The sequence below is a fragment of the Oreochromis aureus genome, linkage group 4, assembly GCF_013358895.1.
Source record: "Oreochromis aureus strain Israel breed Guangdong linkage group 4, ZZ_aureus, whole genome shotgun sequence".
In the NCBI taxonomy this organism is placed as follows: domain Eukaryota; kingdom Metazoa; phylum Chordata; class Actinopteri; order Cichliformes; family Cichlidae; genus Oreochromis; species Oreochromis aureus.
In genome coordinates this window covers 2,774,587-2,792,357 of record NC_052945.1, presented here as the reverse complement: position 1 = coordinate 2,792,357, position 17,771 = coordinate 2,774,587, and the positions used below count along the sequence as shown (strand labels likewise).

At 41.6% G+C, this 17,771-nt stretch overlaps 1 protein-coding gene across 1 annotated transcript; it reads left to right on the top strand.

The window, feature by feature from the left end:
- The first annotated feature begins 6,514 nt into the window (after positions 1-6,514).
- LOC116314294 (transmembrane protease serine 9-like) lies at positions 6,515-17,362 on the top strand. The gene is made up of 10 exons (XM_039610573.1): positions 6,515-6,626; positions 9,485-9,505; positions 9,695-9,857; positions 9,990-10,258; positions 10,847-10,992; positions 11,076-11,379; positions 11,775-11,946; positions 15,794-16,047; positions 16,186-16,283; positions 16,686-17,362. The coding sequence occupies exons 1-10, from the start codon at positions 6,557-6,559 to the stop codon at positions 17,034-17,036; spliced, it is 1,848 nt and encodes a 615-aa protein (XP_039466507.1). The 5' UTR covers positions 6,515-6,556; the 3' UTR covers positions 17,037-17,362.
- Positions 17,363-17,771: the final 409 nt, after the last annotated feature.

Sequence of the window (17,771 nt, the reverse complement as noted above, 5' to 3'; positions counted from 1 at the left end):
TAACTTGTTCTTCTGTGGTTCTTTTTCACTGTGATGCTTTGAGAAAACCGGATCACTGAACGCTCCAGGCTGATAGTTTCAGAGGCATCAGCTGATTTCAGGAGAACTTGGATTCGATGAAAACAGATGAAGCAATTCCAGTTCTCAGAAATGTTGGATCAGTGTCAGACATTTTTTTTCCACCTCAAAGACTCCTGGTACTGTCAGTTTGTTTTTCACTGTCCTTTCACGCCTGGATCAACCCGTCGCTGTTGCTCGTCCACTTTTAACTTGGCACAGCTTTGACTCGACTGACTCAGCGCTCTCGGCTGCAAAATGTTCAAGGAAGGAAAACATGCCGGTCATCATCTTCAGAAGATTTTGTGAACTTTTTAATCATTTTCAGTTGAAGTAGTTTCCAGATTTTTTTTTTGTACTTAAATGGAGGGTCACATCATCTCCTCCTGAGACGCAGCCTGGTCATTCTGCTCTAAGTTAAACTGAAAGAGGATAGACTAGAAAAAATACAGGCGACGGCGCTGTGTTTTACAAGTTTTATACAATACATAATTATAAAATCTGATTTAATATATACACAGAAATGATACTTAAAGACACTAAAAACTGAAAGGGACCCAGGAGCAGTTCAGACAAAGGCCATGTTAAATGTAATAATATTAAAGTCAGCTGGGGGAACAAATCGATACAATAAGTGAAGTAAAGCAAAAAGATGGATTTTAACCCACAAGAGTTTAATACCTGTTCTTAGAAATCTACACGTGTATATGATGAAGAGAAGCCACACAGAGGGCTTGTTACACACAACAGGGTAATAATAAATGCTAGGTTGTGGTGTGGTTGGAGATCAAACCCACATTATTCTGTTACAGCCCCAAACTGCAGACATCTTGGTGAAACATAAATGACCCTTCGTGTCTCTTAGCGAGGGCTGTGTTTTACATATTTTGTTGAAGACTGCAAGGACAATGATCAACATTAACTGGATGAAGCCCAACGCTCTTCCGATAGCTCAGGGGTACAAAAGCTGTCCTCTCTACCATTATTGAGGTAGAAAGTCACATGTAAACTTACCTGTTTGTTCTGCCTACACTTTATTTATCAGCATGTACTTGCTGTACTGTACATGCACCCTCAGGCATCTTCTTTTTACATCCTTTTTTCTTAAAGCACACTTGTTCCAAATGTGCCTGTCAATCAAACACTTGGACTGTAAAAACTGGATTTTTTCAGATACTTGATACAATCTTGAGTTTATTTCTGCAAAAGGATTCAAATCTTATAGAGGTATCACAAAAGGTTGATTCTGTTCATCTGGACGTAGCATTTTCAGTGGGAGAAACGTTTCGTCACTCGTCCAAGTGACTTCAGTTGTTGACTGCAGGTTTCCAACCTTATAAACATGTATAAGACACATTCCTCACATATTTACTGATGCGTACCATTCTGGTAAGATAAATGGGTTAATAAGCAGACCGTACACCACTGAGGTCAACACTGACTCCATAAAACAACGACGGGAAAATAAACTGGACATTGCGGTACCTGAGGATGTTGGGCAATCTGCCTGGAAAGTACAGTCATCATCTACAGCTGCCTGCTCGTCTTTATAACGCTTACATAGAAATCTAGACTAACGAGAGTGTGGAGAAGTTCTGGCAGATCACGGGCATGTATTCTCATCTTCTTGGAGGGAAGTTTCAGTAATCATGTCCCGGGTCTGGAGTTTCAACATCCCTAAAAACATTTGGGAAAAATTTTAGGACTTATTCCAGATCACTTTAACTGTACAGATAAATATTTCCCAGAGGAACTACCCGAAGTTCTGAATGAAGTTCTATCTGTCTATATGCTAAAAGGCTCCGGAAGGAGTTAGGAAGACAAAGGTGGGAGAAATGATGCCATTATAAGTTGGTGACCTGTCGTGGGTGTGTCCTGCCTCTCGCTCGATGACATCGCTTTGTTGGATAAGCAGAAGAAGATGGATGGATGGAAACACAGGTGTGAACAGTTATTTTAACCCTTTAGCTCCATTCACCGCTCTTCATTGAGGACTCGACGAGCGACCCTGTGGAACTGTGGTTATTCCTGGAAACGACATCTCTGCTCGGAGGATCGCACATGGGCAGAGGAATCGAAGAAGAGGAGGGATCATATCAGGTGATGAAGACTACCCCACCACCTCGAACATTTTCATCAAAGAAATACCTGGAGCACACTAATATGAACAGACTGCTGTATAGAGATGTGGACCGATAAAGTAAAGGGGACTCACAATGGCTCAGATCCCTGTGCTACGCCTCTGCCTCCCTTACTTTTAGAAAAATAATTCTCCCGTCAATTATTTGGATTTCAGCTACACCAGTTTTCTTTACAATAATGTAACTCGTTATTCTGTAAACTGTTTATTTGCACATTTTATTTTATTTTTTGGAACTTTTTATTTAGTAATTATTGTGCTAATAAACAACCAAACAAGCAACATTAACATTCTCTGACATAAGAGCATTTAGAAAACACACACACACACACACACACACACACACACACACACACACACACACACACACACACACACACACACACACACACACACAAAGAAGCCAAACAATAAAAAACAAAACAGACCCAGATTAATGCAATAACATGTCATGGGGAAGAGTTATAGCTTTATAAATTCTTGTTCTTGTTCACTCAGCCAAGTATCTAGTCACACAGTTCCGTCTCTGGTAGGAGATATCCATCTTCAGTTGCAAGCTTGCTGTCATTCGTTCCATTGTCTGAACTCTTTTCAGCCTCTGTTTCTGTGTTATGGATGGTGAGCTTGTTTGTTTCACAGTTATCATTTTCTCTCCTTGCACATTTGAACTTTTATTTTTAGTTCAGACTTTACTTCTTAGGTTAAATTCTTTATTTATTCTGTACATTGTTTAGACCTTTGATGTTCACCTCTTATCTATTATGTAACTTTATTCCGTTTTTCTGTGAATTTTTACTGTAGTTTTGTGGTCGGGCATTGCACAGCAACATTTCACTGCATGTCATACTGTGTATGATTGTGCATGTGACAAATAAATTTGAATTTGATAATATTTTGTATGTGTGAGTTTCAGTTCAGTTCATGTTCTCGGTGACTCAGTCTGATATTTCTGTTTCCAAATTTCATCCATGGTTTAAGATAAAGATGTGCGGAGGGAAACACTTTTGACACAACATGATGGGCTCAGTGGAAACTTCAGTGTTTCACTCATTCTGAAACGCTTCCTGTTCATTTGTTGATTTTGGGAAACCTCATCCAGTTTAACCAGTTTATTCCTGACTGGGCTGCAGGCTTATTGTTCACAGTCCCCAGTGTGCCAGTCCCACTGTCACTGCAGATAAATGAAGCATGGAAATTAATTGGTTTCATTCACAGAGCAGATGTTTGGCCCTTTATAATCTCTGGGTGAGTCACAGAAGATGCTTCCTTAAATAAAACCCCCAAAGACATCCTGGATCCTCGTGCACATTTGAACTTTATATCAGCATTCCTTTTTTCCACAGATTTACGGGAATGTTGTTCTGTTAAAGACGTATGCTGGGAAGGCTTATCTGCTTTTCCCGATTCTAGTGTTACGCTGTCAGAGTTTCAAATAATGAGGCCTCAGTAACTGACTCCTATTGTTTGATTTTATTTTATAGTCACCGACGACAAACAGACACAATAGAGACACAATAGAGCTCACATACTCTGTGCTTCCCGTAAGTGGCCTTCAAGAACTCAGCCAATCAGAAGAAAGCCCACTTTCATAAAGAGACAGGAACTAAAGCGGCTTGTTTCAGACAGTTTCAGTCCTTCTTCATGAGTCCTCCTTTAATCCTGTAACATAATTTTTTCTTCCTTGTTTCTTAGTTCAGGATGAATTTCCTGCCATTGTTGCTTCTTGTTTTCAGATGATTTTTCAGTCATCACCTTCTTTCTCATGGTTTCAATTAATTTCTTGTAATAATTAGCCTGCAATAATCCATAATAATACAATAATCGTGTACGGACTCTCAGATTGCTCATATATGTGAAAGCCGACCTGCAAACATGGAAAGTCCGATGTTCGTGTAATGTACTTGAATGTTACCACCATCTGCTGCTTATTTTAATAATACTTTAACCTGACTAAAATGACTTTAAATGACTGTAAAGTTTGACGTCTGAGTTGATTTGGAAGGAAATCTGAATTATCTGAAGCATCAGATCAAACTGTGCACCGTCCAAAGTGTGACCGACACCTGAAAGGAGTCTGTGTGGCGTTCAGTGAGTCTCAGATTTGTATCAGATTACTGTGAGTTTGAAGGAATGTTGACAGGTGAGATTCGCCTGATGACAGCCTGCCGTTGTTCTTCCTGATAATAGGGCTTTTAAAAATGTTCCATTACCCTTCACTGTTTGTTTTAGGTAACTGGACAAATATTTCTTCTGATCTAACGTCTGAGTGAATAAGGAAAAGTGCTGAAGACTCATTGACTCATTTATTTCAATTTGGTGCAGGAAATAGTTTTATCGTAAATCTAAAAATACTATCATGTAATTACACCACATTACAAAGGAAGTAACATTTATTTTCTGATTCAGTGTCAAGTGACTTAACAAACAGGTAAAATGACTGGACTGAAAAAGACTTAAAAAGCAGCCAATGTCTAAAGAAAAGCTTTGAAAGACAGTCTGGATCCTTACAGGCAAAACAGAAAGAAATGTGGGATGGCTTAAGACTTTTGCACAGTACTGTGGATGGACATGTATTGAATGTGCAGTAGTGAAGTAACCTGGCCTTCTCTCAAAAATCATTATATTCATCTAATATTACCACATAATATGGTATCACTGTCCCATGATGTCACCACTATAAACCTGTCCTGGTGTGTTCCTGGGTGTGCACATAGACACAGACCACCAGTGGAGCTCAAACACTTTAGCGGTTTTAAAAAAGGCCCAACAGCGTCTTCAGTTTCTGAAGAAGGAGCTGCTGATCGTCTTCTACCGCTGCTCCATTGAAAGTGTGCTGACATCCTGCATCTGTTTATGGTTCTCTAGCTGCACCACAGCACACAAAAAGACACTTCAGAGGGTCATTAATATGGTCCAAAAAATAATTGAACATCCTCTTCCCTCCCTGAAGTACTCGCTGTCTCAAGAGGGCACGCAGCATCCTACAGGACTGTACACACCCAGGACACCGGGTGTTTAAGCTGCTGCTGTCTGGCAGGAGATTCTGCTGAGGTCGCAGACAAACAGACTCAAGGACAGCTTTTACAACAGGCCAACAGCCCTAATCAATGCAAACAGCTGACCTGATTGGCTACCTCCCTGGAAATTTGGGGGGCAATAACGTGCAATAAACATACGCTCATTCTTTTATTTATTAAGTCATTCCTTTGCTCATACCTTTCATGAACTTAAAAAAAAATCCACTTTAAGTTAAGTTACTGTGTCGTGTTGTGTTGTGTTGTGTTGTGCGTAGTGCCGACGCGGGACAGTTTCCAATTTCGTTCTACTATTGTACTCGGTATGACTGTGCAATGATGAGAGTTATCTGTTATCTGTCAGAGGTCATCACCATGGCATCCCTCAGGGCTCCATTCTTGGCCCACTTGTTTTTTTCATTGTACATTTTTTCCCCAGGTTCAAAATGCAATTTTTCATTCAACTTTGCTCTCAGAGCAAATATGACAAGCTGTACCACAAAAACAAAAGCCTCACTAGGTAGTACTTCCATATAGACCTGCTCTATTACCTATCATGTTGAGACTTACTGCTCTGAAGAGTCTGATAATTCAGGTTAAAAGATACAAAAAGGCAAAAAATTTATATATTTTATAAAATGGTCTCAGTTATAACTAGAAGAGTTAAAATGTGTGAAAAAATGGTCTGAAAGTGACTGAAAGTGAAATTGACTTGAAAAGTATTTGATATATGAAGCTAAAATTTCTCAGTAAACATTATAGATGTCCAAACTCGATATGTTCTTTGAGTCTACATTTTAGTTTATACTGGTTAAACGTATCTTTAAATAAATTTTATTTGACTTTCAATAATAATAATAATAAAAAAGGATGATACAGCCTTTATTAGTCCCACAGATGGAAAACAAGAAAATGCATTAAATTAATGTCTGTGATGTTGTCTATTTTTAAAAACAAGATTTTGAAATCAAGGGCCAAGAGCCTGTAGACTCTCATGTAAATCCTGCTGAGGGGATGAAAACAAATGACATCTGAGAAAAGGTCCTCAGGTAAACACAGCAGATTAAAGAAAATGCTTCAGTCTGTAGCAGGGCTTTGGTTTCCTGATGTGAAATGAATAATTAATCCTAAAAAAGTAAATAATTAGTAAAAAAGTTCAACATTGCTGCCTGAAACCTGAAATTCCTGTTTAATAAAGTGTGTCTGATGGGGGGAGGATCAGGTGAGCTGCAGGGAAGTGTTGGGCGTGTCATTAGACAGGTGTCTGGAAGAGGTGTGTTTAATTCAGACAGAGAAGAGGAGGAGGAGAGAGGAAGGTTATTTATGCCTCAGCAGGTCTGGAGGTATGGATCTTACAGCGATGGCTTTCTACAAAGTGATGTGTTTGGCTGCTGGGCTGATGCTCCTGACCCAAGGTAAGAGCTCTCTGCACACACCTGCATCAGGTACGACTCAGAGGGCGAAAACACTCAGGAGCACATCGCTTCACTTTAAAGTGAGACTGCTGCATAGTTATCACATTTATTGAAGAAAAAAATGTGTGTCAGTTTATGGTGATGGTTGAAGGAGTGATGACAGGGTCCTTCATCATGGTTCAGGGCAGGAAGTGACTTACTGCGATGGCAATACACCTCGCTATGAGTGCAAAACTTTTGTGTTTTCTAAACACAGACTGAGAATGAATCCGCAGAAGCAGAGCAGGCTGTCCCAGGAAACCATTTTCTAACGAACCATGTAGTATTTATAGAGGGTGAGGGCTAAACATGACATATATTCATATAATGTAGAAACATCAGGCGCTTGTGCTGAGCTGAATGTTTGAACTACAAACACACTGATGGTGATGGTGATAGTGAGCTCACACACAGGTGCTGCCTGCTTATAATCAGTGGACTCCTCCTTTAACATCCTGTCAGGTACTGCAGTAATACAGCAGTAGTATTAGTAGTACAACGTGCAGCGTGTGTACAGTATTTCTCTGTGTGGTTTCTGTCTGAGAGATAAACATCATCATCAGTGTTTTCATCCTGCTGAGTCACATAGTAACCAACTCCCCCCTCCCACACACACACACACACACACACACACACACACACAGACGTTTATGTTAATGAACTCCAGAACAGGTGGTAAAACCAGTCTGCTGTAAAAGTGGGCTGATCTGGAACAACATCATGAGATGAACCACCTCATAAACAACCAAAATGAAACCGACACAAACAACAAACCTGGTGTTCCTCCTGTAGCCACTGGAGACGTGCTATAATAAGTCAGTCCCCAGAGACTCCCATGATAAAAGCATAGACTGTATATGAAAGATGGATGTAACTGCTGCAGCATTGCTCCTCAAAGGGCCAGTCTTAGTATTTTGGCTGCTCCATGTTTGCTTTTGAAGTCAGATGTGACCATATTTGGACTAGACTGCGGAGTAGTGAGTAATATATTAATAAACATAATATTTCTTTCCATTGCTATGCCGATAACATTCAATTTTATTTTCCTTTAAGTTTGAATGTCGCAGATCCATTGCATACATTGTTTAACTGTCTTTATGATGTCAGAACCTGGCTATCTCCAAACTCTCTTACTTTGAATGACAGTAAAACTGAAGTTATGGTCTTTGACAGCCTTATCCCTCTGAATCAACTAACTCAGCGGTCCCCAACCCCCGGGCCTTGGACCGGTACCGGTCCGTGAGTCGTTTGGTACCGGGCCGCGAGAGTTGAGGCTCAGGTGTGAAATGCATGGTTTTCAGGGTTTTTATCAGTTTTCAGCGTTATTTTGTTATCGTTTTTATCGTTAACTTGGTTTTCCTGGGCCTTTTCACGTGTGTTATGAATAAATCTTCTTTTTTTCGGTACCGGCACTAGTTTTATTTTGTTGTATTTATCCGCGACGCCTTATTGCCGGTCCGTGAAAATATTGTCGGGCATAAACCGGTCATAAAAAAGGTTGGGGACCGCTGAACTAACTGATACCCTTGGCCCCCTTGATAGCTACATCTCCCTGTCAAATTAGAGAAACAATTATCTACTGTGGTTAAATCCAGCTTCTATCAACTACGTCAAATTTCTAAAGCTAAGCCTTTTCTTTTCCCCAAGGACCTTGAAAAGCTTATTCATGCATTCATTATGTCTAGACTGGACAATTGTAACTCTCTTTATTTAGGCCTCCCTCACTCCTCTCTCTACCGTTTGCAACTGGTACAGAACGCTGCTGCACGCCTTTTATCAGGTGCCAGAATGCATGATCATAGTACTTTGGTTTTAGCTAACTTACACTAGCTTCCTGGGAAATTTCGCATCGATTTTAAAATTCTTTTACTCATAAAATCTTAAACAATACGGCACCTAGCTATTTAACAGAACTTCTCCATTTGTTTAATCCTAAAAAAGCGCTGAGATCTTCAAACCAGATGCTCTTAATGCAACCTAAGTCTAGGCTGAAAACCAGAGGTGATCATGCCTTTGCTATCGCAGCACCTAGACTGTGGAACAATCTCCCTACTGTCATTCGCTCTTCTGAGTCTATCAAGTCTTTTAAGTCTTGCTTGAATTAATCTTTTTACCCTGGCTCTGTCTTAAGTTAGTTTGACTATCATTTGGCTGGCTTCTAAGTTTGTCTTGTCTTGTGTTGCTGTTTGGTAAATTTGTCTTATTTTATTTATTTCCTAATTTGTGAAGCACTTTAATTGACATTGTTGATTTTAAATGTGCTATATAAATAAATTTTGATTTGATAATCAGCTACTGCAAGCTAGCTGTACAGGAGCATCACTGACACCTGATAATCAGTGCTCAGTAACACCCAATTAAAATCCTAGAATTTCACCTAAACTGGAGCTCAGCCTTCTTGGACAGTTTGTTTAGATGATGTTATTAAACACAGTCCAGAGGTCCAGCTCAGGGACTCCAGTTAGCTGAGGTGAGGCCTAGCAGAGAGCTAGTAGCTACAGCTGCCTGCGTCACCATCCACCTTTCACCCAAAGAGGCCACGCCCCTAATAATGCAAAACTTATTATTACAGTTTAAACAGGTGAGTTATAAAAACAGGTGTTTTGAAGGAGCAAATTATCCACAGTCTATAGGGACTGACACGCTGCTGCCTCTACTGGACATCAGAGGAACTGCAGGGGTTGGCTTCATTTCTCAGAGCCTTGCTTATAGCTAACCACAGACAGTCAATTTTCCATTACTATTACAGACAGTGAACTAATCACAGAATGATGAATGAAGATTTTTAGTTTTAAAATTGTTTGTTTTCTGTGTTTCAGAGTCTGAGTCACAGCTGGATGGTAAGATAAAGTTTCTTTGTGTAATGATTTAGTTTTATGTGTAATAAATCTTTAGTTTCATATGAATATTAGTTTGTGAGTGAACTGTAGACTCCCAGGATCACTGTGTCATCACTCAGCAGTTTGTAATGCTGAGAGTTTACAGCTCATACAGTAATGCTCACTCTGTGTTTTAATGTCTGTCTTCAGTTTGTGGTCAGCCAAAGCTCAACACCAGGATTGTAGGAGGACAGGTGGCCCCTGTTGGCAGCTGGCCCTGGCAGGTCAGTCTGCAAAGATCTGGGTCCCACTTCTGTGGAGGATCCCTCATTAACAGTCAGTGGGTGCTGACTGCTGCTCACTGCTTTCAAACGTGAGTAATGAGGCTGAAGCTGCACACTAAACAAGATTTAAAGACACTGCAAAGTAAAACTTTATTTACGTTTTCTCGCCTATAACAATGACAATAACTGTGCACTGTTTGTGTCTCTCTTGATGATCTCAGCAGTACTCCAACCGGTCTGACTGTGACTCTGGGCCTTCAGAGTCTACAGGGATCTACTACCAATGCAGTGTCTCGGACAGTAACACAGATCATCAACCATCCAAACTACAACTCTGGTACCAACGACAACGACATCTGCCTCCTGCAGCTCTCCTCATTTGTGAATTTCACCAGCTACATTTCTCCCGTCTGCCTGGCAGCTTCAAACAGCACCTTCTACAGCGGTGTTAACAGCTGGGTCACCGGCTGGGGCAATATAGGAAGTGGAGGTGGGTCATAAAGACACCTGAATGTTTTTAGAGAAATGATGAAAATAATGCAGGAAACAAGTTTGCTGTCTCAGAAATATTTAGAGCAATTAAACGTTTCCATGAGGTTAAATCTGTGCAAAGTTCAAAACAAGAAAGAATGATTATGTGAATTAAACAGTCTGGACCTGCAGCAGGTATACTGGGTTTGCACGATGATGTCAGGTCAAAAAGATCCTTGGTTAAAAGAAAGTTTCTGTGTATCTGACACTGCCCCCAGGTGGTGTTAGACAGTTACTACATGTTGACGACCATCTACTGTCTGTGTGTGAAGTTTATTTCTGTATCACGTTTTAAAACAGCAGCTGTTGTGCTTCATCTAAAATACTCAAATAACATAAAACAGGACAAGATGACAGAGTGACATCAAAGTCATGTGACTGTGTTCTGCAGAGAGCTTTAACCCCAGCAGACAAACATGTTTCCCATCTTTGTTTGCACACATGACGGCACTTTGTTTTTAGGTTTGGTGGAGCCGCCCTTTCGTTTGAAGGTTAATCAGTCACATGTCATTTATTACAAACTGATATATTTATTTTACCCCTTCAGTGTCGCTTCCTTCTCCACAAAACCTGATGGAGGTGGAGGTTCCTGTTGTGGGAAACAGGCAGTGTAACTGTAACTATGGAGTGGGAAGAATCACTGACAACATGATCTGTGCCGGGTTAAGTGCAGGAGGAAAGGACTCCTGTCAGGTGATTGTTGTTACCTGTTTGGCACGTTTTACCTTCTACAGTTTCTTCTCCTCAGCTAACAGTAAATGTTTCTGCTCTCAAAGGGGGATTCAGGAGGTCCAATGGTGAGCAAGCAGAACGGTCGCTGGATTCAGGCGGGAGTCGTCAGTTTTGGGGAAGGTTGTGCTGAGCCGAATCTTCCAGGAGTCTACGCCAGAGTATCCCAGTACCAGACCTGGATCAACAGCCAGATCTCCTCCAACCAGCCGGGCTTCATGACGTTCACGTCTACTGGGACCAACAGTGACCTCAGTGTTACCTGCACAGGACTGCCACCAGTGCCAACCACCACTACAACTACCACCACTACCCCTACAACCACCACACCTACTACCACCACCACTACCCCTACAACCACCACACCTACTACCACCACCACTACCCCTACAACCACCACACCTACTACCACCACCACTACCCCTACAACCACCACACCTACTACCACCACCACTACCCCTACAACCACCACACCTACTACCACCACCACTACCCCTACAATCACCACACCTACTACCACCACCACTACCCCTACAACCACCACACCTACAACCACATTACCTCCAACCACTCCCCAACGTGAGTTTCCATCATCTCAACACTTTGTTCACTTTAAACTTTTAGATAACACAGCTGCTACTTTCTGACACTTTCTGAGCTCTTCACTACCTGAACTTGAAGTGATGGGTTTGTGTGGTCCAAGTTTTTACTGCTTCTTTGTGTCTGCCTCTGGTTTTTCTCCTCAGCGGTGGTCTGTGGACAAGCTCCAAGAAATTCTGGGATTGTGGGAGGAACCTCAGATGTGACAGCCGGCTCGTGGCCGTGGATGGCGAGCTTACAGAAGAATGGAAGTCACGTGTGCGGTGGGACTCTGGTGGCCTTGGACTCAGTGCTGAGCAACGCCAACTGTTTCTCAAGGTGAGTTGGAGCTGAAGTTGAAGTTTGCACAGATAATAATACAGTTCAATGGGTGAGTTAGTCAGTATGTTACCCTGTGATTAGTAAATTCTCTTTCTGATGTGTTAAACTGAGCAATTTTTAAGAGTTTTGAGTTCAGACATAAAGAGAAAAGGGTGGATCTGACAGAAGAACTAACACACTGTTCAGTCTTTATCATGTTTTGAGGAGAAGATGTCAGAGTCAGAGAGACTTTTTTTATCCCCAAAGGGCAATTAAAATAGATACCTTGCCGCCGACTGTACATACAATACACAAACGTCACATTGGGGAGACAGGTCAGGCCAGGTAGCACTGGCCGGTCGACCACACGAGCAGTGACCCGAACCGAAACAATGGAAAATGCACAACATGAGGAAAGACGAGGAGAAAAAATAACTCCCCCCGGACTGAGCTCCAACAGGAAGATCAGTTTGAGAACAGAAAAAAACACCTCAACACATGAATCATCACATCCCACAACTGCATGAGATGCAGATGGTAGTTGTTTTGGTTAGTGCGAACAAACTGCATCCAGTTTTACAGTTGGTCTAATGTCCTGTATTGGCAAAGGTGTAATCCAACAATAGGCAAAACACAAAATCCAAATAGAAAGAGGGGAAAAACTCACGGGATGACAGAAGGAAATAAACTGTTTGATGCAACAAAAAAACATTTGGTTAAATACTCTACTGACTTTTGACCAAAAGGCATAACACCCAGGATCCAAGAACTCGAAATACTCTGGAGGGTAAGATCACAATAATAACTGCAAGCAGCTATAAAACCATCCACACCAAAGAAAAAATACAAAGAAATACAAAGAAAAACACAAAGGAGAAAAACTCAACGGTAAACAGACTTCGACTAAAACTAAACATTATTTAGCATAAACAAAACTTAGGAGTCCAAAACCACAAAACGCTAGATCCAAAACCCAGAACCATGACAGTCCTGGGATTTCCATCTACTTCTCTTGCCAGCATCTTTCAAATCAACTGGAAGAAAATGGATCAACTCAAAGAGAGAAACTTTACCACTAACAAGTTTTTGGCTGCAAAATAAAAAATCAAAGTATAAATGCTAAAAATACGGTATGTCATAGGCTTTAGATTCAAAACTGAAGGTTAAATTAAATTAAATGGACTGCATTTGTATAGCGCTTTACTCAGTCCCTAAGGACCCCAAACCGCTTTACACTACATTCAGTCATTCACACTGGTGATGGCAAGCTACATTGTAGCCACAGCTGCCCTGGGGCGTACTGACAGAGGCGAGGCTGCCGGACACCGGCGCCACCGGGCCCTCTGACCACCACCAGTAGGCAAACATGGGGTTAGTATCTTGCCCAAGGATATTTGGCATGCAGCCAGGAGGCAGCCTGGGATCGAACCACCGACCTTCTGATTAGTGGCTGACCTGCTCTGCCACCTGAGCTACAGCCACCCGTAATGAAACTAAGCTTTAGTCTCCCCACAGTTTCTACGCATCTGCAAGTCACTGGAACCCACGTCAGCCACCAGTGCTCCTCGTTTTCACGCTGCTCCTGACTTACCTGTCATACCTGCTGTCATAGATGCTGCTCAGCTTTTCATGGGGGTCTTCTTATTAAACATTTATATCTGACTCTGAGAGGTCAAACATACTGCACCTTAAGAAAACACCAGCAAGACAAAGACACAAAAGCTAAAAAAACATAAACAAACAAAGAAAAATCAATGAAATAAAACAGAAGTTTTACAGGGAGACAATAACATGACAACTGGGGTCTCATCCGGGATCTTTATCCACTGGTAGGATTAAAGCTGAGTCAGAGTTGAGGGCCAACATAACAAGCTTGTGGTTTGCTATCTCCTTAGCTGAGCTGATCTGCTTTTTGGCCAGAGCCTAAAGTAGTTATGGTTTTTGCCATTGTGACCAATGTCTTGGGGCGTTCCACACAGGATAGCATTATTTTGGATTAATTACATTAATTTACTTACTCTCTGGTTGATTTGGACGATAGCAGCAACAGTATTTTGCTTGCCTGTCAAACCCTTGAATTTAGGGTTTGTCTTGTTCTTTTGGGTGAGTATATGAACATGAGTCTCTGAGCCATGAATCCCCTGTAGTAGGCTTAAATGGTTGATAGAGGAGGAGACCAACCATATTTTTTCTTGTCGTCTTTATCTCCTCTGAGGATTTCCCTGGTTTACAGAAAGTTACTACTTACTGGTTGCTTTTTGGTGCTGGTGGAAAGTATCTGTCTTTAGACTGGGTTGAGATTAATCTGTACTGAATAGCTAGGGCTGGTGTGTCACCATTGTGTTTCTCTTGTAGGTTTGTGGCCTCATTGAACACATGGCTGGACTTCTCAAAAGGGCGATTGATTAATTTTTATTTCATTCCAATACAAATCACAGACTAACACATGTACATATTAAGACCATGATAGTGTGCATGTAATAAGTGCCTGATTAAGGAGCACTAAAAAGTATTCATGCAGATTAATTTATTTCCATAGCTGACTTTTGTTTGGAAGTGTTACGTAACAAAAGACCAACAGCAGCAACAATACATATAAAATATACACAGACCTGCACATACGTAATCTATAATCTACAGTCAGAACCCTCAATGTTTGCAGACGTGCATAATTAAAGATATTATGTGCCAGTTTATTTGAGCTGACTGAAATTAAGTTTTGAATGTGGATGTGGTGTAAATATGTGGCAAGGTATAACTGGTAAATGTATACAGAATTGAATAGTTGAACTTGGATAGTGTTGTGAGGTATTTAACTGGTCTGGCAGAAGACATGAACTGTGATTTGAATTGGAGTGAGCTTTGTTGTAGCTTGGTTCCCTCTTTGTTGGCATGTTAAATGTTTTGGCTAGCCTGGATGTTTGCTAGTTTGGCTGACACTCATACTTTAATCCAAGTTTGGGTTGTTTGCTGCTGGAGTTTTGGCAAAGCAGAATTTTGTGTGTGTGTGTAGCTGTAGGCTATGTGGCGTTGGGCACTTGTGGCAATATCTGGTGTTTTGATTTTTACTTCCTTTTCTGAGGTTATCAGATTTCCCGTTCAACGTATTTGCCAGAACAGATTTGCTAATTGAGGCTGATGTACTCTTCTGTATACTAGTAACTAGAAATCTCCTGTAATAGGAACCAGTTTCACCATGTGTTACTTTGCCTGTTAACCATCCACTTTTACTTCTCGTCACTCCTTAATTTGTTCCTGAGGTAGGACAGTTGGATCTGGTAAGTGGGTGTGAGTTGGCTTCTTTGCAGGCATTTTAATAAATGGGGATGTTTTCACATTTTCTTTTGCCATTGATTTGATTTTCCAGAATAATTTCCAATGTCAAAGTGGAACCTTGTTTTAAGGGGGGTGTTATGACGCTCCCACTCAAGAAAGCCATGACCTGCTGTTATTTCTTAGCTAGTATGGGAGGACTGACAGCTAAAGCTGGCTCAGATGAAGTGCTCAGCCTCTCTCTTCCATAGGCATCAGTCTATTGGTTATGTTTAATAAATTGTCTCGAATTTAGGTGAACTTCTTGTGTGGACTCTTTCGTTGTCACTTACTTTGAGAAAGTTCATGACATTATTTAACTTCTGTTGTATTTCGTGCTGTAGCAGGTTTTTCAATTGGCTGGTTCTTTCTTCAGTTGCAGTCTGTTTGACCTCTCAGGGCTGCTGTAGCTTCACCTCTTTAATAAGAACCAGGTCTGAATGTCACCAGGTTCAAATCTGTGAAACTTGGGTCCCATGAAGTTGAGTGTAAAGGTGTAGATCTTGTTTGAAGCTGATGAAGATTATGTTTGTGTGCTTCGTTCCTCCCACAGCTCCCCTGTAGCATCCGAGTGGACTGTCGTGTTGGGGCGTCTGAAGCTAAATGGATCCAACCCCTTTGAGGTGACGCTGAATGTGACAAATATCACTCTGAGCAACACGACTGGGACCAACATAGCCATCCTCCGTCTATCTGCCCAGCCCACCCTGACCGACTACATCCAGCCCATCTGCTTGGACAACGGGAGAACCTTCACCGAGGGCTTGGCGTGCTGGGCGGCCGGTTGGAGTCCTGGAAGAGGAGGAGGTGAGTCAGCAACATGAAGGCTGACAGAGTTCTGCCCAGACTCTGCACCAGTCCATCTCTCAGATTACACATGTGGACCACTGCACTTACAGTTTCTTTAGTCAAACATCAGGATTTTCTTATCTTTCATAATGTTAGCTGAGGAAGTTATGCAGCAGTTCAACACCTCGGTGGTAAACTGTGGGAGCTCATCATCGAGTGGGAGCATCTGTACAGACGTGTTTGCACTGCAACAGGTAAATGACTGGATTCTTCTTCTTATAACACACTGTCTGCTGACATGTTTGTTCTGGACCTTGGATTTAGCTGCTTATCAGAAGCTTTAAACTAAGTTCTCTGATTTCTCCAAATGTTCAGAAACTGACTAAAACTCTTTTGAGGGGAAATTTTATGACTGTTTTTATCATTAAACTCTTTAAATTTACTGCCCATTTTAACATCCTGAAGCCCCCTGACTCAGACAGTTTTTATCTTTTATCATAGCCATCAAAAAAGTTTTTAACACTTAGTTGAATTTGGTCATTTAGTTTTTAAGTAAATATAATAATCATATTCAAAAGTTTTCTGGTACCAAAGGTGTATCAAAGTCTTCCTTTGAGTCACAGGAAAATAATAACTGATGCTTCCCGTCTGTTCAGGGTGATTCTGGCGGCCCACTGATGTGTAAGCAGGGCGGCTCTTGGTTCCAGGCGGTCGTGTTAACAGCTCCGAGCCCCTCTGCCAGGAGGAGACGACAAACTCCAGTTATGACCTTCACCAGAGTGAGCTCCTTTGGTACCTTCCTGACGAAGACGCTGGGGACACTCTTGTCTCCGGCCTCCACGACCACCACCACCAACCCCACCAACGCCTCCAACACCACCACCAACACCACCACAACTACCTCAAACCCTGTATCACAAAGCAGCGGGGGTCGTCCTGCTCACTCCTTCATCGTTGTCTTCTTCCATCTCGTCAGCGTCGTCCTTTGTCTCCAACTCTTCCTGTAGAGAGTCTGACTTGATCGACATGATGTGATGGACACAGATGAATGTGAACAAGCTTCCACTCTAAGACTTTACAGGCTTAAAGCTCTGCCTGCTAATTTTGACTTGACTCTTAACTGGTTATCTACAAAGAGCTCAGTGGTGACGTTTGGGCGAGTTTACTGTCGGCTAACGGTGACTTAGGTGCACCACTTCCAAGAAAAGGAAGCTGGTTGTGCAATGTGTGGCTTGAGCTCTGACTCACAGGGGCCTTGAGCTGGACTCTGGTTTAAGGGTGTAAAAATGAAGAAGTTCTTTAAACTTGCACTGAACATTAAACTGTAGCTCAAATGTTTAGAAGTTTTCTTAAGCTAAACAAATCATCAGTGTGTCTGCATCATTGTTACTGTTTCATATATATCTATATATTTTAATCAATGCAACAATGAAAGATGTGAAATCTGCATATTTTAAAATATTGCTGATTAAAGACTGGACCTGTCATGATTCGGCTGTGTGGCAGGCAGGAAATAGGACCCAAATGCAAACTCACGGGAAAACAGGACTGAACTCAAAATACAGCTTTATTGCTGACAAAAGATGACCAAAGATAACAGCGATACAAAATAACATGAAACTAAACTGGGAAGTACTAAGGAACGGACTTACGATGAAACACACGGAGGGGCACACAGTCATGGGGGAGAACGCGACACAGAACTGAGGGAGACGCAGACATAAATACACAGAGGGTTAACG

Excerpts from the sequence above, each read along its gene's own strand:
- LOC116314294 (XM_039610573.1), top strand. The coding sequence starts at position 6,557 with ATGGATCTTACAGCGATGGCTTTCTACAAAGTGATGTGTTTGGCTGCT. Across the intron at positions 10,259-10,846 it reads GGGCAATATAGGAAGTGGAG|TGTCGCTTCCTTCTCCACAA; the intron begins GTGGGTCATAAA and ends TTACCCCTTCAG. Across the intron at positions 16,048-16,185 it reads GAGTCCTGGAAGAGGAGGAG|CTGAGGAAGTTATGCAGCAG; the intron begins GTGAGTCAGCAA and ends TCATAATGTTAG.